At 38.2% G+C, this 22,747-nt stretch overlaps 1 protein-coding gene across 5 annotated transcripts in view; it reads left to right on the top strand.

Moving 5' to 3' along the window:
• The window catches only part of si:ch211-264f5.2 (uncharacterized protein LOC570749 homolog), an 83,721-nt gene extending 62,225 nt beyond the window's left edge, over positions 1 to 21,496 (top strand). The window contains exons 3-7 of one of the 5 annotated variants that reach the window (XM_052557666.1): positions 17,658 to 17,990; positions 19,981 to 20,341; positions 20,454 to 20,542; positions 20,769 to 20,818; positions 21,012 to 21,496. In XM_052557666.1, the coding sequence (XP_052413626.1) occupies positions 17,658 to 17,990; positions 19,981 to 20,341; positions 20,454 to 20,542; positions 20,769 to 20,818; positions 21,012 to 21,104 (926 nt within the window). In that variant the 3' untranslated portion in view covers positions 21,105 to 21,496. The remainder of the gene's footprint in view (positions 1 to 17,657; positions 17,991 to 19,980; positions 20,342 to 20,453; positions 20,543 to 20,768; positions 20,819 to 21,011) is intronic. The other 4 variants (XM_052557665.1, XM_052557668.1, XR_008154115.1 and 1 more) reach the window with 4 other exon arrangements.
• The last annotated feature ends 1,251 nt before the right edge of the window (positions 21,497 to 22,747 follow it).

Here is a 22,747-nt window from a genome sequence, read left to right as displayed (position 1 = left end):
ACCCGGTCATGGGAAGTCTGGACATCGCATCAGCATTAAGGTGGTCCGATGACTTTTTGTATTCTAGCTCATAACTGTAAGCCATGAGAATCAACGCCCAGCGCTGCATGCGCAAAGCTGCCAATGTAGGCACAGCTGATTTTGGCCCCAAAATAGCCAGCAGCGGTTTGTGATCAGTGATGAGAGTAAATTTGCGCCCATATAGATACTTGTGAAATTTCTTCACTCCATAAATGATTGCCAGCGCCTCTTTTTCTATTTGCGCATACTTTTGCTCAGCCTCCGTAAGAGTACGTGAGGCGAACGCAACTGGTCTCTCATCCCCATTGTCCATCACATGAGAAATGACTGCCCCCACCCCGTACGGGGATGCGTCACATGCCAATCTCAATGGCTTCTCTGTGTCATAATGTACCAGAACCGTGCTGCTCAGCAACATCTCTTTACCTTTCTTGAAGGCTTCCTCACATGCAGGTGTCCAGCTCCATTTTTCCTCTTTTTTTAGCAGAGTGTGCAATGGCTGTAGCACACTAGACAAGTTTCTCAGAAAACGGCCATAATAGTTCAACAGCCCCAAATAAGCACGCAACTCAGACACATTTGTGGGCTTTGGGGCATTTACAATAGCCTCCACTTTGTGCTGCGTGGGGTGCAGGCCTTCCTGATCTATCCGATGCCCCAAATACTCTACACTTGACTGTAGAAATCTGCACTTGGCCAACTTTGCTCTCAAACCATAGCGTGCAAGAGCGCTCAGCACTGCATCCAGCCTTTTTAAGTGCAAGGATTTGTGTCGGTGGTGATCAAGATGTTATCTAGAAAACAAGTCACACCTTCTTGTCCTTGTAGAATCTGGTCCATCACTGATTGAAAAATTGACGGTGCGCTGGCAACCCCATAGCTGAGATGATGGTAGCGGTACAGTCCTCTGTGAGCATTAATGGTTAAATACTCTTCAGAGTCTTTGTCCAATCTCAACTGCTGGTAAGCATGAGAAAGATCTAACTTTGAGAAACACTTTCCTCCTGCTAGAGTCGCAAATAAATCCTCAGTATTGGGCAGGGGATAAGTCTCTACTTCCAGCTGGTTATTTATCGTGACCTTGTAATCCCCACAGATGCGGATGGATTTATCGGCCTTCGGTACCACTACGATCGGGGCCCCCCATTTGCTACGATCCACTTTGGAAACTATTCCCTCTTTTTCTAACCTATCCAGCTCTTTTTCCACCGCCTCTTTCAATGAATTCGGCACCGGCCGGGCTTTGCAAAAGACTGGCTGCGCATCCGGCTGCATTCTTATTGTTGCTCTGAACTCCTCTATGGCACTGACCTTCTCCGAAAACACCACAGAGTGGCGCTGCAGTACTGCTTGTAAGTCCGGGTCAGTGTGTTTCATTTCTTTTTCGACTGTGAAAATATTCCTCCAGTCCAGCTTCAGCTTCTCCAACCAATTTCGGCCAAACAGAGCCGGCCTATTTCCTTTCACTATGATGAGAGGCAATGTAGCTTTCTGGTCCCCGTACTGTACTGGTGCCTGAACACAGCCAAGAAGGGGAATTATTTCTCCTGAGTACGCTTTTAATCTGATGTTGGACTTTTCAATGGGTAAATGTGGAAACTTATTTTGGTGCAACACTTCAGATGCAAGAGACACTGCCGCACCAGTATCCAACTGCATACTAATGTCCTGTTCACACACTTTCACATTAACTTTAATGCCTCCATCCCCACTGGATGCCATGTAAACTGTAAAAACCCCTAACGAGTCATCTTCACTGTCTACATTGTGATCCTCCCTTTCCACGTACTGGGCCTTGGCAGTCTGTCTTCTATTCCGACATGCTCTGGAAATATGCCCTGTCTTGGAGCACGCATGACATTTCTCATTTTTAAACCGGCATTCCTGAGGTGAGTGTCCCCCTCCCCCACAATGGTAGCATCTCTGTTCGCTGTCCCCTTCCTGATAATTTTTCAGTTTTGGATTCTCATTTCCATGTCTAAACTGGCGTTGTCCTTTGCTTCCAGGATATGATTTAAAAACTTGATTTACAGCTGCAGCCTGTACTTTTCCCAAGATTTCAAGAGAATTCTTCGACGCCATCTCCATTGTCAACGCTATCTCACATGCACGGGCAAACGTCAGCTCTCTTTCCGCCAGTAATTTTTTCTGAATCGATTCAGCAGACAGTCCACTCACAAGGCGATCTCTCAATGCGTCATCTAAGTGAGTCCCATATTCACAATCCTTCGACAATTGTCTTATTGCCACTATGTACTCCGTCACTGACTCTCCTTCTTTTTGATCACGTTTTTGAAAACGGAATCTCTCCGCTATGACCAAAGGCTTCGGCTGATAATGTGATTTCAATGTGTCCGTTAACTCTTTATAAGTCATTTCGGCGGGCTTCTGCGGTATTACCAAGTTCTTCAGCAGTCCATAAGTTTCTGGTCCAATGCACGCTAAGAATACACTGACCTGTTTTTCTGTTTTTATTTCGTTTGCCAGTAGCCATAGTTCAAATCTCTCCAGGTAGGAAGCGAAATCCTCCCGCGACTCCTTGAACTCTTCCTCTCGTCCTATTAGCGCCATCCTCATCGCCAATGTAGTATCTTGGGGTCCGAGTAAAACACTGAAGACGGTGGTTGTAATAACTCAGTACTTTACTGTATAAAACTGCCAGAGAACAGCCGCATCATAACACACACAGCTCAGCAGCTCACTTCCGAGCTTCCCGTTTTCACTGAGTCACGTGACCTTAAGAACCAATCACATCACAGCATTTAACAACATGAGAATCCCAACCATGAGAAACCCAGTCTACTACATATGTACTTGTAAATACAGCATTTTTTGTTTTGTTTTTTTGCTTACAAATCCCGTACCGACATGTTAATCAGTAAATGTAAGGCAAAACAACAAAGAGGGGGAAAAAACTGTTCACACCTGTCCATCTAATATACTAGAGCTGCACGATTAATCGTTAAAAGATCGCGATCTCGATTTAGACACCCTCTCGATCTCATTTCTAAAAGACAACGATTCCCCGAGTCTGTTAAACCTTTGACAAAGTCTTACCGGATCATTCAAATCCGTGCGCGCACTGCCGCTGACACAGAGAGAGCTCTTACCATGTTTGGTTAAGAAACATCTTCACAAACAGTCTTTTCAACTACACAGTATTATATCTGTCTTACAGTCATTTATATTATCACAGAAATACTGGGATAAAGTTTATAGTTTAAATATAAACATTGATGTCTATATGGCAGCGATCAAAATATAACAAATCCCCTTTTGAAAGTACTGCGCTTTAAATAACGTTTGTGTCGATTGCATTGTTTCACCAATAGGTGGCGACAAGTGTCTTAATTTATTTGTCAATGAATTAATTTTTCATTCAAGAGAATCGTTCAAAAACGCTGATTCATCCAGAAATGAAACAAGTGTAGTAGGTTTATGAGTGAGTCGTTGAATCAGTGATCTAAACAACTTTTTCATCATTCTAATATTAAAAAAACTGGGGTTTGAAATATATTATATATACACTACCAGTCAAAAGTTTTTGAACCATAAGATGTGTAATGTTTTTTTAAAGTCTCTTCTGCTCACCAAACTATATTTATCTGATCCAAAGTACAGCAAAAACAGTAAAGTTTTGAAATATTTACCATTTAAAATAACTGCTTTCACTTGAATGTATTTTAAAATGTAATTTATTTCTGTGGTGTGCAGCTGTATTTTCAGCATCATTACTCCAGGCTTCAGTGTCACATGATCTTCAGAAATCATTCTAATATGCTGTTTTGCCGTTCAAAAAAACATTATTAAACATATTATTATTATTATTATTATTATTATTATTATTATTATTATTATTATTATTATGTTGAAAACAGATGAGTAGATTTTTTTCAGGTTTCTTTGATAGAAAGTTCAGAAGAACAACAATTGTGTGTAATAGAAATATTTTGTTATAAATGTCTTTGTCACACTTGATCAATTTAAAGAATCCTTGCAAAATAAAATAATTAATTTATATACTTGTGATAATGATAATGTTAATAGTAATAATAATAATAAAGAATCGTAGGAGAATCGTGATCTCTATATGAGATCAAAAAATCGTGATTCTCAATTTATCCAGAATCGTGCAGCCCTATAATCTACACTCCATTTGTGAATAATTCTGAATAGATCTGAAATGCAGTCTATTCTCTGGAAAATAAACAATCGGACAAACAGGAAGATCGAACGATATGACACTGAACAAGCTGTGGATAAACTGTTATCAGTGGCAGCTTATATGGCTAGACTGACTGCAAACATCACTAGATGAACATGACTGATAATGAATTGACTAGTTACCATATTCATGCAATAATACTGTATAGTATAAGACAACCGTTCCAGAACCCTTGGTCATCTGAACAGCAGATGCACTGTTTAAAAACAGAAAAAAATTAAAGCAATTTTGTGGTTTACATGCAAATTTAGCCAGCGTTTAAATATATTTTAAGTTCATACACTGTTAGAATGCACCAACAAAGGCTGTCTTTGACTCAACGCTATCCTACAAAACCAGTCCATAGGTGGCATGTGGTCAAGGCCTGCATTCAGCCAGATCACAAACAATGCAAGCAGCATAGCCGTGCCATTCTGTAACGGGAAAAGCCAGCATTAACAACGCGCCACAAAGTACGAGGAATATTGCAGGACAACAACTCCAAACTTGAAAAAAAAAACATGGTTTATCTTTAGATTAAATTATAAAAGGCAATCGACCTACTGGTTTCCCAAAAAAAGGATGTGTTAGGACTGAAGGAGCTGATTCATTAATGGCAGAGCATCTGTTGGCACTTTTGGACCTTTCGTTCACAAACTTACAGTTAATTATATATTTTGCTGTAGTGTGTCAGTATGAAATATCAGTGTACATTTCCAAACATTCATTTTGCCGTTGTCAGAATGCTTGTGCATTCAAAATCGCACTCGATTATTATTAAAATTAATGACCAACTGATATTTCCTACTGACACACTACAGCAAAAGATATAAATAACTGGCTTAAAACCCTTTTTGGGGAGAAAATACACATTTTTCCATAAGACTTTTGCACAGTACTGTATTTTAAAAACGACATTGTTGCTACTTTATAAAGAATGACCATACAGTAATTCACAGAACTGATTTAAGACAGTGACACACAGCACTCATGTTGACTAAATATCAGAGTGAGTGACAGTGATACAGCAGAAACATTATGTGTGGTTTTGTATTAAATAATGACCCAGATTGTGAAATACATTTATTAGCCTTAGATTAAGGGAAGCACAACAAGCTATGGATTTATTTTAAATATTTGTAATGTTCTTTAAAGTTATCCATAGTTTTTTTGTGGTTGTTTTTTTAAAAGTATCGGTTCAGGCACCGTTTAGGAGCCGGTACCGTTTTAAAAGTATTGAAAAGGTACTGGACCCTACTTAAAAGTTATTATTTCTCACTGGATCATTTACCAAATGAATGTTTTTTCTTCGTCCTCCACAAATTAAGCTACTGTAGGTAGTTCGGTAGCGAGACATGTTAATAAATTAGCGTTTTCGATTGACGATGCGATTGACAATGTTGTGATAAGAAGGCTATACCAACTTTGTAACTCATTACCCCCCGAACACTGGACATAGCAGACGTATGTACCAAATACAAGAAGCTATCAATCAAGAAAGTATCAGGATTATGATTTCTTTTTCAGTTTTAGTTTTTGATTAATCACTTGGATTAATCATTCATTTTGACAGCACTATAATGTTTATTGTAAATAGACAACGATACAAGTGTAATTGTTACTTAGCCTGCACCAATGTTCTTGTCCATTCCCCTCACAGATTCCTGCAACTAAGCTTGGATGTACATTTACATTCCATTAAAGGTTATTGATGACAAGCCTCTGAAGTTTGACTTTTTGCACCATAACAATACTTATTGGCAACTAGTCATCATATCTCTAGTCCTTTAATGTATTTGCATTGTACTAAAGTACGTTCATTTTAAATGGGCATATATGCGGCTGATGAAGACCTGAGGGTCGAAACGTTGCTTGATTAAATTCCTCTGGAGCAGTAGTTTTCAGTGTTCAGACTTCACTTCTTTATTTGTCTATATCATTTAGTTGTCTTGACCCTGCGTCCTAATTGGATGTTTGGGATGTGCACACCATTTTTGTATTTTCATATATGCGGCTGAAACAGGAAGCCTAGTGCATCCCAAATTTTTCAACATGAACATTTTAATATAACATTATAGTCATTATGGCCTATGGCTTTTTTTGAGGAGGTGGGGTAGTGTACAATAGGCCACTGTGGTGCGGCCTAAGCTTTGTTCTTAATGGCATTTTTTTCCCCTTACATTACTTTTACTTTTATACTTTAAGTAGTTTTTTAAACCAGTACTTTTACACTTTTACTTGAGTAAAAAGCTTGAGTTGATACTTCAACTTCTACAAAAGTATTTTTAAACCCTAGTATCTATACTTCTACTTGAGTAATGAATGCCAGTACTTTTGACACCACTGCAGTATTGTGTTTTACTTAAAAAACACTTTACAGAAGGTTCCAGCACCTATAAGCTTCCTGAATTTCTGAACTGTACCATTTCTAAATTGTTTCTAAATATGCTATTGCTACACTTCATGGCAAAAATTGCACTGGTTTGCTAGACTTGGTTGAACAAAAATAAACAATATTTTGTTGCTTAAGCTTATGTATTCAGTCATTATTCAATGGTATACTATAAATCCATGTGAAAAAAAAATTACTTCGGTCTGTTCTCATGTCAAATATTTATCTGCGATTAAAATGCGATTAATTTCGATTAATTAATTACAAAGCCTCTTGTTAATTAGATTAATTTGTTTAATCGAGTCCCGCCCCTAATATATATATATATATATATATATATATATATATATATATATATATATATATATATATATATATATATATAGTAGCCTAAGAACAAAATAGCCAACGTATTATTATTATTTGAGGCACTTTCTTGCAGAATTTCACTTAACATATCAGACAACGAGGGTGCATGCCACTCATCTGGTGCAGAGACGAGTCTTTTCTGCGCTTGGCGCTTCTCCGTCTCCACGCGGGTTCTCCGCATCCAGAAGGCCTGGATCATTTCTCGTGCGCGCTGCTTTATTTCCGCATCCAAGTAATCAGAATCAGAATCAGAATCAGAAAGAGCTTTATTGCCAAGTATGTTTGCGCATACAAGGAATTTGTTTTAGTGACATAAGCTTCCAGTACACAGAGACACCAACACACAGACAAAAAAAAAAAAAAAAATGTAGCCAAATAAATAAGTGTATAAACAATTGTGCTATAAATGATAATGGGATAGGATTGAAAAAGATGCAGGGATGTACTAGGATGGAGGGGTAACAAATAAATATAAGGATGTTGTAATTTTGTTTGCATAAGCATAAGTGGGGAACATTTAACTGTTCATGAGGTAGATTGCCTGGGGGAAGAAACTGTTTTTGTGCCTTGCTGTTCTGGTATTTGCGGCTCTGAGACGCCGGCCAGATGGCAAAAGTTCAAAAATGGGGTGACTTGGATGTGAGGGATCCAGAGTGATTTTATGAGCCCTTTTCCTCACTCTGGATGTATACAGTTCTTGAAGGGTGGGCAGGGGAGCACCAATAATCCTTTCAGCAGTCCGAACAGTTCTCTGTAGTCTTCTGATGTCCGATTTTGTTGCTGGGCCAAACCAGACAGTTATAGAAGTACACAGTACAGACTCAATGACGGCTGAGTAGAACTGTTTCAGCAGCTCCTGTGGCAAGTTAAACTTCCTCAGCTGGCGAAGGAAATACAACCTTTGTTGGGCCTTTTTTACAATGGAGTCAATGTGATTGTCCCACTTCAGGTCCTGAGAGATGGTGGTTCCCAGGAATCTGAATGACTCCACTGCAGTCACAGGGCTGTTCATGATGGTGAGTGGGGAAAGTGCATGTGGGTTTCTCCTAAAGTCCACGATCATCTCCACTGTTTTGAGCGTGTTCAGCTCCAGGTTGTTAAGACTGCACCAGACAGCCAGCTGCTCAACCTCTTGTCTGTAAGCAGACTCATCACCGTCCTGGATGAGGCCGATGACTGTAGTGTCATCTGCGAACTTCAGGAGCTTGACAGAGGGGTCTTTAGAGGTGCAGTCGTTGGTGTAAAGGGAGAAAAGCAGAGGGGAGAGAACACATCCCTGAGGGGCGCCAGTGTTGGTGGAGCAGCTGTTTGATGTGAATTTCCCCAGTCTCACTAACTGTTGCCTGTCTGTCAGAAAGCTGGTGATCCACCAACAGATAGAGCTAGGAACAGAGAGCTGGGTCAGTTTGGTCTGGAGGGTTGTTGGGATGATGGTGTTGAAAGCCGAACTAAAGTCCACAAACAGGATCCTCACATAAGTCCCTGTTTTGTCCAGATGTTGCAGGATGAAGTGCAATCCTATGTTGATTGCATCATCCACGGACCTGTTTGCTCTGTAAGCAAACTGCAGGGGGTCCAGTAAGGGTCCAGTGATGTCCTTCAGATAACCCAGAACCAGTTTTTCAAACGACTTCATGACGACAGATGTTAGAGCCACAGGCCTGTAGTCGTTAAGTCCTGTTATCTTGGGTTTCTTTGGGATGGGGATGATGGTGGAGCGTTTGAAGCAGGAAGGTACTTCACACAACTCCAGGGATCTGTTGAAGATCTGTGAAAAGATGGGGGCCAGCTGGTCAGCACAGATTTTCAGACAGGCTGGTGTAACACCATCTGGGCCTGGTGCTTTTCTTCTTTTGTTCTTCTTGAAGACCTGGCGCACATCATCTACACAGTTTTGAAGAGCAGTAGGTGTGGAACGGGGGATTGCAGGAGGTGTTAATGGTTGTGCAGGGAGATGGTCAGAATGGGTGTTGGGGGTTTCAAATCTGCAATAAAACTCATTCAGGTCGGTAGCAAGCCGTTGATTAGCCTCAGTGCAAGGGGATGGTGTCTTGTAGTTTGTGATGGCCCTCAGTCCTCTCCAAACTGAAGTTGAGTCGTTGGAAGAAAACTGGTCTTCCAACTTTTTAGCGTAGGTCTTTTTAGCCGCTCTGATCTCTTTGTTCAGTGTGTTCCTGGCCTGATTGTACAAGACCCTGTCCCCATTTCTGTAGTCATCCTCTTTGGCCTGACGAAGATGTCTGAGTTTTACTGTAAACCATGGCTTATCGTTGTTGAATGTTAAATAAGTCCTGGTAGGAATGCAAACATCCTCACAGAAACTAATATAGGATGTTACAGTCTCTGTGAGTTCGTCCAGATCGGTGGTAGCAGCTTCAAAAACACTCCAATCAGTGAGGTCAAAACAAGATTGTAAATCCTGCTCCGTTTCGCTGGTCCATCTCTTCACAGTCCTTACTACAGGTTTAGCAGATTTAAGTTTCTGTTTGTAGGATGGTATAAGATGAATCAGACAGTGATCAGAATTTCCCAGAATTTCCCAAAGCTGCTCATGGAACAGAGATAATGTTCTTTATAACGCGGATCAAGCACATTCGCGATGAAGTGCAGAGGATCCGACAAGATCTCAGTGAGACGTGTGCTAACAGACTCTATAAGACTGTACTTTTCTTTGTTTTTTACTTCGTGGTCCGTCTTAATCTCTTTGTTAGGAGACGCTTTAGTGCTGCAAATAAAGGAGTAAGAAGAGAGAGAATGTTCTCACTGGTGTTAAGTGAATGTCACGTGGAGCTCGTGGTCTGCGCTATGCAGGTGCACGTGCAGGTTAGTGATGGCCGATTCGTGAACGAATCGTTCAATTTAACCGGTTCTTCTTAGTGAACCGGTTGAACCAGTTCACCAAATCGAACTAAATCGTTTGAAACGGTTCACGTCTCCAATAAGCATAAATCCACAAATTACTTAAGCTGTTAACTTTTTTAACGTGACTGACACTCCCTCTGAGTCAGAATAAACCAATATCCCGGGGTAATCCATTTACTCAAACAGTACACTGAATGAAATGCTGTGAAGACCGAACTGAAGATGAACACTGAGCCGAGCCAGATAATGAACAAACACGCCCACTGCTGGAGCAGTTCTCGTTCTCGAGTCAAGAACCGGTTGCTTCGGTTTTCGGATCACCAGTACACTCAACCGAGAATCGTTTCTGTCGGACGCGTCCGATTTGATAACCGATGAGCTGATTCTCGTTCTCGAGTCAAGAACCGGTTGCTTCGGTTTTCGGATCACCAGTTCACTCAACCGAGAATCGTTTCTGTCGGACGCGTCCGAATTGATAACCGATGAGCTGATTCTCGTTCTCGAGTCAAGAACCGGTTGCTTCGGTTTTCGGATCACCAGTACACTCAACTGAGAATCGTTTCTGTCAGACGCGTCCGATTTGATAACCGATGAGCTGATTCTCGTTCTCGAGTCAAGAACCGGTTGCTTCGGTTTTCGGATCACCGATGAGCTGATTCTCGTTCTCGAGTCAAGAACCGGTTGCTTCGGTGTTCGGATCACCAGTACACTCAACTGAGAATCGTTTCTGTCGGACGCGTCCGAATTGAGAACCGATGAACTGATGATACTGCGCATGCGTGTAATTTTGTAAGTATTTTGTTAAACATCGGAAAGTGTGAAAATATAACTATATTTTGATTTTTTTTATTATTATTTTTTTTAGATTAATGTTTCCAATCTGTATATTGTATATAATGTATAGGCCAAATGGGTTTTCAGGGAAGTTGGAAAATAATTAAGACTCTAAAGACTCTTATGTTTAATAGGAATAAGGGATGATTTATGAGATATCTGTACTGTATTTATAGTTAATGACACATTCACAAATTGAGTTTGTAGTAAACAGAACATGAACACTACACGAGTAGAGCAGCTGATGGCACTGAACTACAGCACGTGCCGGTTAGAGCGATTCTCGTTCTCGAGTCAATAACCGGTTGCATCGGTTTTCGGATCATCAGTACACTCAACCGAGAATCGTTTCTGTCGGACGCGTCCGAATTGAGAACCGATGAACTGATGATACTGCGCATGCGCGATTCAGCGTGAAGCCAACTGACTCACAGCATGTCTGAACCGAAGGGATTCTTTTGGTGATTGATTCTGATTCTGTACTAGTAATGTTATGAGCGCGGGTATTTCGAGGGCTTGGATGAAGGGCAATCTGGCGAAACGTACGTTCATTTAATAACAAATACATCGCAATGGATTATGTTTAGTAAGTGGATCATGGTTTGTGCGCTGATGACACCTAATTCATTTACTTTATATCTTCAAGACTTAAAACCTCATATGCACATTATTGCTGTTACTGTATTTAGGTGTTGTTGCAAAACTCAAATGTAAACTTTTCATGATTATGAGGTTTTAACTGACTAAAGTTATGATTACTGACTTTATATATTTGAATGTTTGATAGATGTGATGCCATTACGTCATCGCCAATGACGTCATTACGTCGAGCGTGAAAGAACCGATGAACTGGTTTTTTCAACCGGTTTATTGAATCGAACCGTCCGAAAGAACCGGTTCGCGGAAAAGAATCGAACTTCCCATCACTAGTGCAGGTCGCGGTTTCTGTTTGCGTCATCACAACATTTCGGCCGTGTTGTTTCGGTGATAAAAGTCTATCGGCCGAAAACCGAAAAAGCCATTTTCGGCCGAAAATTTTCGGTGGCCAAAATTTCGCTGCATCCCTAGTCTGTGTGAAGAACCCTCGTCTCCAATTAGGGCTGCGCAAAAAAAAAAAAATTGAATGCGATTTTCATGCGCATCTCGTCAATAAAGGCGTTCTGTCATTAGAAGTACATCTCCAGCACGTGTGTTCAGATCAGGATTGCCAGGTTTTCAAAACAAATCCTGCCCACTTGCTTCTCAAAACTAGCCCAATTGCGTTTCAAGGAGGTTCCCCGATAAAAATTGCGTAAAATTTGCATTGCAGGACAGGAATAAAGAAAAGATTGAACTGTCTTTGGCACCTCAACTATCTAACTTTCACCTTATGTTCCTCTCAAATTTGTGATTTGCTTCCACCTGCAAATTGCTTTGTGTATCATATTTAATAAACCAATAAAATGTTTAGATTAACATGTATAGTAGGCTGAGGTAAGTAGCAATAGTTCATTCGAAGTTTACTCAAGGGGAAGAATGTGACTAATAAACTATTTCTAACTAATAAACGATTTCTAACAGCTGGATTCTCTCAAGTCTTCACTCGATATCAAGAACACATCCGGGCACTTCCATGCGTCCTCTGTACTTGCATTATTGAGAATTGGAATCAAACTTCGCCGGTTAATGATAACATATAGCGAGAAATGTTTTTGTGCGAACTATTCTTTAAAAAATGTATCTAGAAAAACACTTAAAAAAGTTTGGGGTCAGTGAGATGTCTTTTTTAACTTAATTATATATATATATATATATATCAGGGCTCAACATTAAGATTTGACATGAGCTTGTCCTTCGGAAAAGTAAATCGATCATTCTCTTGTTCAAATAAAAAAAGTTACTTGTCTAGGGACAAATGTTGGGCACATGTAATTTATTCTGAAGAAGTTTCATCAGTGCTCTATCAGGTATTACTTTTTACTTTTTGATATTTGCCTTAAATTGATTGCTGTTACACTTTTTAACTTTAAGAAGGACAGTATTTTCCTAAACTGATTAAATGTACAAGTCTTCATTTATGTCAAATTCTTACATGTGATCAATACATTAAGTTAGAATAATAAGACACAATATGGTTGTTACTGTTCAAATGAAGTCAGTATCAACAGATTGGATCTGTCCAAATGCATAAATAATGTTATTATATTAATCTTTTACTTTTCTGACATACAAATTTGAAATGTTTGAAAGACATTTGTGTGTTTCTCGCAGATGTGGGACTTTACTGCTGTGACTTAGAGCTATTTTTGTTTGAAATGGAGCAAAAACAATCAGTAATGCGTCTAAAATTTAAGTTAAGTTAATAAGTTAAGTTATTATTACTTGTTTATTTAACTCAAGCTGTATAGAATCAGTATCAAATTTAAAATTGAGCTGAAAGTCGGGAAAACATCACTCCTGTGATGGTCCTGTGATGTTGCATACTATATTATACCCAATTCCAAATAAGTTGGGACACTGCACAAATTGTGAATAAAAATAGAATGCAATGATGTGGAAGTTTAAAATTTCAATATTGTATTCAGAATACAACATAGATTACAGATCAAATGTTTAAACTGAGAAAATGTATCATTTTAAAGGGGGGGTGAAATGCTATTTTCACTCAATATCCTGTTAATCTTATGTGGGCGGAGCTAAAGAATCACGAGCGCGAGTAGGCTTTTGCGTTGAGAGCTTTTGGAAGCTGTGACATTACCGTGAGGAAAAAAACATCATCCAAAACCAACCATGGCTAACAGTCAGATTCAGCCGTTTATTTATGATACAGAATCAGATCCAGAGGCTGAAATTGAACGAGAGCAGCAGCAGCAACAACGTCTCTATGTGGTATGTATTGAAACTGTATATATTTGCTTAGCGGTTTTGGAAAATGACTAAGTTCCACTTTATGTAGTCTTTTTTTTGTTGTTTTTTTTTAAGCTGTACATGTGGAAAGTGCAGATTGATGACAACATCGCATGTTGTTTACTTGATGTGCTTACGCGCTGATAGCTAAGTTAACAACACAGATATATTTGAAGCAGTTTTACTCACCGCATGCGGTTCCAACACATGATCGTGACCCTTTTTTCGTTCGGACTGCATCATCCTTAAGAAATAAACGATGTGCAAATCGGCGTCAAACTGGGCCTTGTTTGTAAAACAAGCATCTTCGAAATGCAGGGAACAAACAAAAACACTTGCACAGTTCCGTTGATGCTCTGTAAAAATAAGCTCCATCCGCTGGTCCCTTAATGCTTTTTTTTTTTTTTTTTTTTTTTTGGTAATCTGTGCAGGGTTGTCTTGCCCTGGCAACCAAAAACATACTTCTTTTGTGACATTTCGCGACGCTCTCGCTCTGATCAGTGAATGTCTTTTGTGCTCTCAGTGCTCTGCTATACGGGAGCGCGCGCTCTTCCGGCAGAAGTGCCTTAGGACCCCTATAACGTCACACAGAGCCATACTCGAAAAAAACTTTACGAAACTTGTGACAAACCGGTTAATGTACAACTTAATTTTTGAAACTTTGTCCATGTTTAGCATGGGAATCCAACTCTTTAACAGTGTAAAACACTCAGTATGCATGAAATAGCATTTCAACCCCCCCCCCCCCCCCCCTTTAAGGGAAAAATAAGTTGATTTTAAATTTCATGGCATCAACACATCTCAAAAAAATTGTGACAAGGCCATGTGCCGGCAGCCATATCACCCTGGAGCCCAAGACCGGTTGCCCACTGAAGCTAAGCAGGGCTGAGCCTGGTCAGTACCTGGATGGGAGGCCTCCTGGGAAAACTAGGTTGCTGCTGGAAGAGGTGCTAGTGAGGCCAGCAGGGGGTGCTCACCCTGTGGTCTGTGTGGGTCCTAGCGCCCCAGTGTAGTGATGGGGACACTATACTGTCAACAAGCACCGTCCTTCAGACCGAGGTCCTGACTCTCTGTGGTCATTAAAAAATGGCTAATTCGCCCATTGGCCTCTGACCATCATGGCCTCCTAACAATCCCCATATCTTCTGATTGGCTTCCTCACTCCGTCTCCTCTCCACCAGTAAGCTGGTGTGTGGTGGGCGTTGCACTATGGCTGCTGTCGCATCATCCAGGTGGATGCTGCACACTGGTGGTGGATGAGGAGATACCCCCTTACTATGTAAGCACTTTGAGTGTCTAGAAAAGCGCTATATAAATGTAATGAATTATTATTATTATTATAATTATTATGTTTACCACTGTGTAGCATCCCCTCTTCTTTTTATAACGGTCTGCAAACGTCTGGGGACTGCCCTTATGAAAAATAACCATAGTTTTATTATAGTAAAACTATAGTAACCATGGTTTTTTTTTTTTTTTTTGTAGTAAAACCATGGTTAATTTTCGTAAGGGTGAGGAGACCGGTTTCTCAAGTTTAGGAAAAGGAATGTTGTCCCATTCTTGTCTAATTTACTCTAGGCGTCAAACCTTTTTATTTGCTAATCCACCTAAAACCAGTTAATTCTGTTAAAAAATACAGCTAAAAACCAGGTAAGACCAGCGTGACAGGGGCCAAAACCACTTTAAAACCATGTTAAAAGCATGTTTTTAGCCTGATTAGCAAGTTACTAGCATGTGTTGTTAGCATATTTCTGTGCTAATCCAAAACCAGCTAAAACCAGTTGATTTAGTTAAAAGAAATAACTAAGACTAGCGTGACAGTGGCCAAAACCATTTTAAAACCATGTTAATAGCCTGTTTCCAGTCTGATTAGCAAGTAACTAGTATGTTGTTAGCATGCGTGTATATATATATATATATATATATATATATATATATATATATATATATATATATATATATATATATATATATATAAAAAAATTTAATCAAGCCCTTAAAAGTAGGCTAACTTTAAGTAAACTGCATATCTATTTCTTAAACCAAGGGCTTCTGCAAAGAAATGTAAGACAAATAAATTAGGCCTATTAAATTGTGTGAAACCATTCAGACCCAGTAGAAATTTATGAATGACATAGTTTAGGCACAAACCAATAGCGCCATCTAGTCACGGATTTCAGGAACGGGCGTTGACACTGCTGAACAAAAATGATTACTCAGCTGCAAATGAATGCTTGAGTTCTAACTTATAAATCTAATACAAATCAAAATTTTAATTTTTTGCATAATCTGCATTTCGTTTATTCGTGAAATACTGCTGGGTTTTAGAAAGGAAAAATATTTTATACCAAACATCACATAGGTTAATTAAACGTTAAAATTATTTTCGGATTAATATATGACATGTTTTTTTTTTGTTTTGTTTTTTTTTTTAAAAAAAAGCTTATTGTTGAGGTAAATATTCAGAACAATCTGAGGCTAAACTGTTCTAAAAGGGGAAGGATGACAGGAAAGAAGGATAAAAAACTGTGCAGGAAATGTTGAAATCCACAGTGATGCATAAAAGGAACCCTGGATGCAATTTATTTCAAGTCGGAGATGCATTTGAAAAAGGTGTAGCATTTTTGATCCTAACAATCACTCAATACATTTGATTAGACGCATGGCTTTTCTGCTGAGTAGCCTGGTACTGCTTTTAGGAGACCTAGGTAAGTCCTTTTAGAGATAATAATTTCTCTTTATTTTATATCAGACTACTGCTTTGTCAAACATACATGTTTTTGAATATAATAGGCTATAATAACATTAACATAGGTTAACTCAATGTATAAGCATATTGTCGACAGTGTATTTAATGTTTTAACAATAATTGTCTAGAGGAAATTCTATCATGGTGAGCATCGCATTTAATAAACATTTTAAAAGAAGAGGCTGTGTAAAAGCATGGATGAATAGTCAGTATAACATCATAAATCATTATACATCACAATATACACAAAGAAAGCATCTTTAACTAAAGGATTTGGTAGATATCTCTTCTCTAGTAGTAAAAAATCAATAATTTCAACATTCATCAATTAACGTCATCATGCTCGTCGGACATTGCAACAGAGCAGAATTTTAAACGTGCCCTCAACAGACATCCTCTTTTTTCCCCACGTGTATTGAGACAATATGACATTTATTGAATTAAGTACAGCAGTTAGACTCAAGCTCTCGATTTTGCTGAACACTGAACAGTTTACTTTATTACCTCATCAGCGCTTTGAATCAGTGAAAGATTGTCGAAATCAGTCGACTGACAGTCCCATCTACTGGCCGGACTGTTAAAGAACAGACTATATACAAAATACTGTGTGTCGATGTCGAAATCAGTGACCTAGAGGTCGCTGTTGACTGGTGCAACGAATTACGATAACTTAATGTTTCCTTGTGATTTGGTGAAAAAGAAGATGGTAACAGATTTCATTATTGTCTTTGTGGCCTTGCCAGATTGGGTGAACTTGCTGTATGTGAGCAGTTGTTCACCTAAGACTGAAATGCCTTTGGGATATAAAATAAATTTGGTTATATATCATCGGAGTGAATTTGGGTCGCATTAAAGCGATTCTTTGTGAAGTAGAAGTGGGTAACAGATTTCAAAAGTGTCTTGTGCTGCCTTGTCATTCTTGGTGACCCTATTTCTGCAGCTGTTTTTTTTTTTTTTTTTTTTTTTTTTTTTAATGAAACAGTGAAGACGATCTCACAAGCGTGTATTTGGGTAATGGTAAATGGTGGGCCATTGTGTTTGAAGTAGACAGAGCAATCTTGCTTGAAACTGCGACCTACCAACCAAGAGAAGCGAACAGGCATCAGCTTTTACAACAACCCAGATGAACTGGTCACAACCTTGACCATGACAAACCTGCGCAGCAGTGATTCGAACCGCTACTGGTGTGCAGTCAAAACACGAGGTTCCTATCTCAGAATATCTCTAGAACTTACCGTCACTGAGGGTAAATGATTTTGAGATACTTTAGCACCACTTCAAAACATTTGAGAGTTCATCAGTTAAATCTCTTATTGATTTTGATGCTTGATTATTTTCAGGTATTCCAGATCTGTCAGCAGCCAGCAACATGGTGTCAGGTGAAGAGGGCGGCAATGTTACTGTACAGTGTCTCTACAGTGACAAATTTAAAGATACTGAGAGAAAATGGTGCAGAAGTGGAGATCTGCACTCCTGTCAAACGGCTCAGGATATAGAGCCATCCCTTGGAGCAGCTTTACAGATAAATGATACAAATGATGGCGTTTGTACAGTGACACTGACAGGGCTGAAGAAGAAAGATGCAGGCTGGTATTGGTGTATGGCTGGGGATGTGCAGGTTCCTGTTCATATCAATGTTGATTCAAGACAACCCATTACAGATGCCAACACAAGTAAGTAATGATCACATTTCACATATCATTAACACATTGGATTAACACCACATCCTTACCAGACACGACACTGTGTAATTAAAATAATAATAAAATAATTGGTAATTTATACCTCACAATTTTTCAATGAGTTTATATCTCGCAATTATGACCTTACAGCATGCAAATGCGCCTTTATATCATGCAATTCTCACTTTATAATGCTCAAATGCTAGAATTTGTGAGATGCAGAAACATGTCAGTCATTGTTTTGTGTGTGTGGTGGAAACGGGCTTCCATACTTCAAGACTGTAATAGTCATAGTTATATTTACAGTGGGTAATTTACCTTAGATCTTTAAAATAACATCCAGTGATGCTCAAACTGTGAAGACTGTGTAACAAAACCGTTATTCCCTGACAAAGATTGAACCAGTCACTGAGGAGGCTATGTATTTGAAATAATATAAATCAGAATCAGAATCAGAATCAGAATGAGCTTTATTGCCAGGTATGTTTACACATACGAGGAATTTGTTTTCGTGACAGAAGCTCCGCAGTACAACAGAATGACAGCGACAGAACATAAAACACATAATAAAAGAATAAAAAATACAAATAAGTAGATAGTGAATGACAATATACAAATGACAATTGTAGGCAGGTATATTACAAAATGAAGTTATGTATGTACATATATATTGTGTGCAAAATTTAAGTGTATACTAAGTATGTGTGTTAGACAAATAAAGTGTGTGTGTATATAAATATAAAGTGTAGTGTGTTCGCCGTTATTATCAGCTGTTCATAAGATGGATTGCCTGAGGGAAGAAACTGTTCCTGTGTCTGGTCGTTCTGGAGCTCAGTGCTCTGTAGCGTCGACCAGATGGCAACAGTTCAAAGAGGTAGTGTGCTGGACGTGAGCGGTCCAAAGTGATTTTGACAGCCCTTTTTCTCACTCTGGATAAGTACAGTTCTTGAATAGATGGGAGAGTTGAACCGATGATTCGCTCAGCAGTCCGGACTACCCTCTGTAGTCTTCTGAGGTCAGATTTAGAAGCTGAGCTGAACCAGACAGTTACTGAAGTGCAGAGGATGGATTCAATGATGGTGGAGTAGAACTGTTTCAGCAGCTCCTGTGGCAGGTTAAACTTCCTCAGCTGGTGAAGGAAGTACAACCTTTGCTGGGCCTTTTTCACAATGGAGTCAATGTGATTGTCCCACTTCAGGTCCTGAGAGATGGTGGTTCCCAGGAACCTGAATGACTCCACTGCAGTCACAGTGCTGTTCATGATGGTGAGTGGGGGGAGTGCAGGGGGGTCTCTCCTGAAGTCCACGATCATCTCCACTGTTTTGAGCGTGTTAAGCTCCAGGTTGTTGAGACTGCACCAGACAGCCAGCTCTTTTACCTCCTGTCTGTAAGCAGACTCGTCACCGTCCTGAATGAGGCCGTTTAAAATGGTTTATCAGCGATTTATTAATTTGAATATGTACTCATCCATTTTTTTGTGAGTTTACACTATTTGCATTGGACCGTTTGCCCACAGAATTTTGCTCGTGTGTCATTTCTGAGACTATGGTTAACACATTTGAAACCGGTTTCTCGAAAACTCCCTCATCTGTCATCGGATGGCTAAACGGATAGCCCCGCCCCAAACTCATGCCGTTGGTTGAGCCAGTGTTTCCATGTAGGGATAACCAAACAAATACATTTTTTGAGAGAAAAGTTTTTAGACTTTGACCTTTTTTTATAGCCTCTAATTTCATTTTTGGGGGCCGGCTCTTGTCCTGAGTGCTTAATTTAATGATATTCAAGAAATTACACACTTCCCAAGATGACAGGATTACATAGTGAAGTAATGAATTTCACAGTTTCACAGAGTTTCTTGGTAAAGCAAAACAGCACATTCCATTTCTGACATAACATGTAGTTTCCAGGAAATCACAAAAACAAGCAGCAATGTGTCAAATGTCATATCTGACTTTATTTGTTTGTTTGTTTGTTTTTACAGGACCTGTCATGTTTACGACAGCACAATCTTTCACTTCATCTAACTCTTTTGATGTGCACAACCATAATTCACTAACAACACTTGCACACACACCATCAAAATTACCTGAAAGTACATCAGTTCAGACAGAAAAAACTGACCAGACATCCACGGCATCACCGGAGCAGTTTCATTCAATGACACAGTCCTCATCATATCCAACCACAATGGAGAACTCAAAACATGACCCATCACACAGCAGTAGTACTGTTAGGACAACACTAACCAGCAGATCAACAACTCTTCATGTTGACAATAACTCTACAGTTACTCAGTCATCTAAAGATCTGACATGTGAACCCAAAACCACTTATGACAGCAGGTAAGGTCAAAATATACTTCTGTAAAACATAAATACTACTGTATTTAACATCTGTTTGGATCTATTTGAAACTGCTTAAGTATAAGTCTAACAAATTCCTTACTTGTTTCAGAGACCGTATTTGGGTGATTGCACTAGTTTGTGGTGCACTGCTTATATTAATCTTACCTGTGATTTCCTGGAAATTGTGGTCATGGCATAGTAAGACCTCTATTATTATTATTATTATTATTATTATTATTATTATTATTCATATTATTATTACTATTATAATCCTGCTGTATGAGGCTTGTTATTATATCATACACTTAACTGTTCAGTAAGCCTTCACTTGTCAGTATTTACTTTAAAAAAATACAATTATTTTGTCTATACTTTAAAAATAAATAAAGAACTAAAATATAGATTTTTTTTTTGACCATTTCAGCAAATGCAATCACAATAGGGGAAGCAACAGAAATAACAACAGACCTCACTGTAAGTAAATCTTTTAAAAATTTCAGAAATATTATATTAACAAAATACTAAATACTGTTTTGAGAAAAAAATAAGTAAAAAATATATATATAAAAAATACTAATTTAGACAGCAGAAACAGAAACAACACAATGATGAACTTTGAAGACTGTATTTTATTTTTATGCTTTTTTCTTTTTGTTTTTTTTTGTAGGCAAATGACAGCGTTGTTCTGCTGGGCAATGAATGGACAAATGCTTCAGTTGTGCAGTTTAGCACAGACTCAAAAACTGTCCTAATAATGTAACCTGTTGTGACTTCTGGAAGACAAAGATGGAAGAGCCTTTATCCTGTCACATTGTGCCAAGAGCCACTCTCCTGCAGAGTTTAGCTACATCACTATTTAGTTATACCTGAATTAACTAATCAATGTATTTGAGTTGACTTGAAAATGACAGCCAGGTGTGTTGGAACTAAACTTTGCAGGTAAGTGACTCTCTAGAAGCATGAAACCGTCACAGATGGACAGCCGGGAGTTGGTGCTCTCCACTTGTATAATTAACCTACAGCATTTCATGTGGTATTCATATGGTTAAAAAGTAAATTTATGTTAGGACTTGTCTTTCATCTCAACTCCCTAACAAAGCTGTCAGCACACTTAAGAATCTGCAAAATAATGATGTCTAAAACGCAACCTAATTTTTAGTTTGTTTATAATTATATATATTTTTCTATCATATTTTTATAATTATATATATTTTATATATATTATATAGTTTTTTATTGTAACGGAAAGAGATTTGTATTTTTAATTAGGGTTTAAGTGTTTAAAACATTTTTAACGTGTAATTTGAATGATCAATTTGGTTAAAAAAGTCCTGGTCACTCCCCTAGACAGAAAACTTGTATTACATTAAATTAAATACTAAAATTCAATTTGTTTGGAGAAACCAGCCCCTTTGTAAGTCAACATATCATGTCTTACTGGTTCAGGCTCCATACTATTTCATCAAGGATGTAGTCTCCATAAACAAATATTTTGTAAAGATATTAGATATCAGATATTTTCTAAAAAAATAAAACGGTTAATTTACTATATGAACCAGTTACATAAGGAAGCTGTGACCTTTCATTCAACAATGCAGTTACAGGCTTGACATCTAAACAAACTAGTTTTGTCTGACAGTCAGGATTTGTCAGATGTAACTTAAAGAAAATAATAATTTTTTCTCTCCTCCCCGTCTTCACTTCCCTTCTACTTTTTTTTCTAAAAAGGAAAGTTCATGTGTTTGTTTGCATACCTTCTGAGTAGACTTTTACATTTATACAATAAACTTATATAAAATTTGCCAATCTTATGTAAATGAAACAAGTCAGTCATAAGATTTATGTAATAGTACCAATAAATCCAATTAGTTTCAAATGCATAAGAAACTTTATTTATTATTAAGTAATAAACCTAATGTATTTAAAATGCATAACATTTACATAATTTTTTATCAATAAACCCAAAGTATTTCATATGTTTAATCCTACCCTACCCAATCACACTGTGCTACAACGAAATATAACTACAACACAAAAAGAACAGCAAGACCACTTTGTTACATTATATCAATGTATTAATGCTTAAAGCATTTGGCTATATCTTTATTAAACACTGGGTACGTTTTTCAGTATTTTACTTCAAAATGTCATTTTTTATTTATTTATGAATCAATCTTTCTTTTTAATAATTTGTACTTATCTTTACTCTGCATTACCATTATTAACAGCTGCGAAAATGCTATTATTTCTTAGATGAACTACAAGCTTAAAGGCCATGTAGCAGGTTAACCACCACTTTCGATTAATGGGTACATAAATCACTCAAGATATGTATATCATTTTTAAAATGTCTAAAAAATGGTCTTAAACACTTATTTTTTAAGTTTTTGGTATTAACATTTT

Source organism: Carassius gibelio, chromosome B5 (genome assembly GCF_023724105.1).
Source record: "Carassius gibelio isolate Cgi1373 ecotype wild population from Czech Republic chromosome B5, carGib1.2-hapl.c, whole genome shotgun sequence".
NCBI lineage: Eukaryota > Metazoa > Chordata > Actinopteri > Cypriniformes > Cyprinidae > Carassius > Carassius gibelio.
Note: the sequence above shows the minus strand (reverse complement) of the source record. Positions and strands in the feature narration are given on the sequence as shown.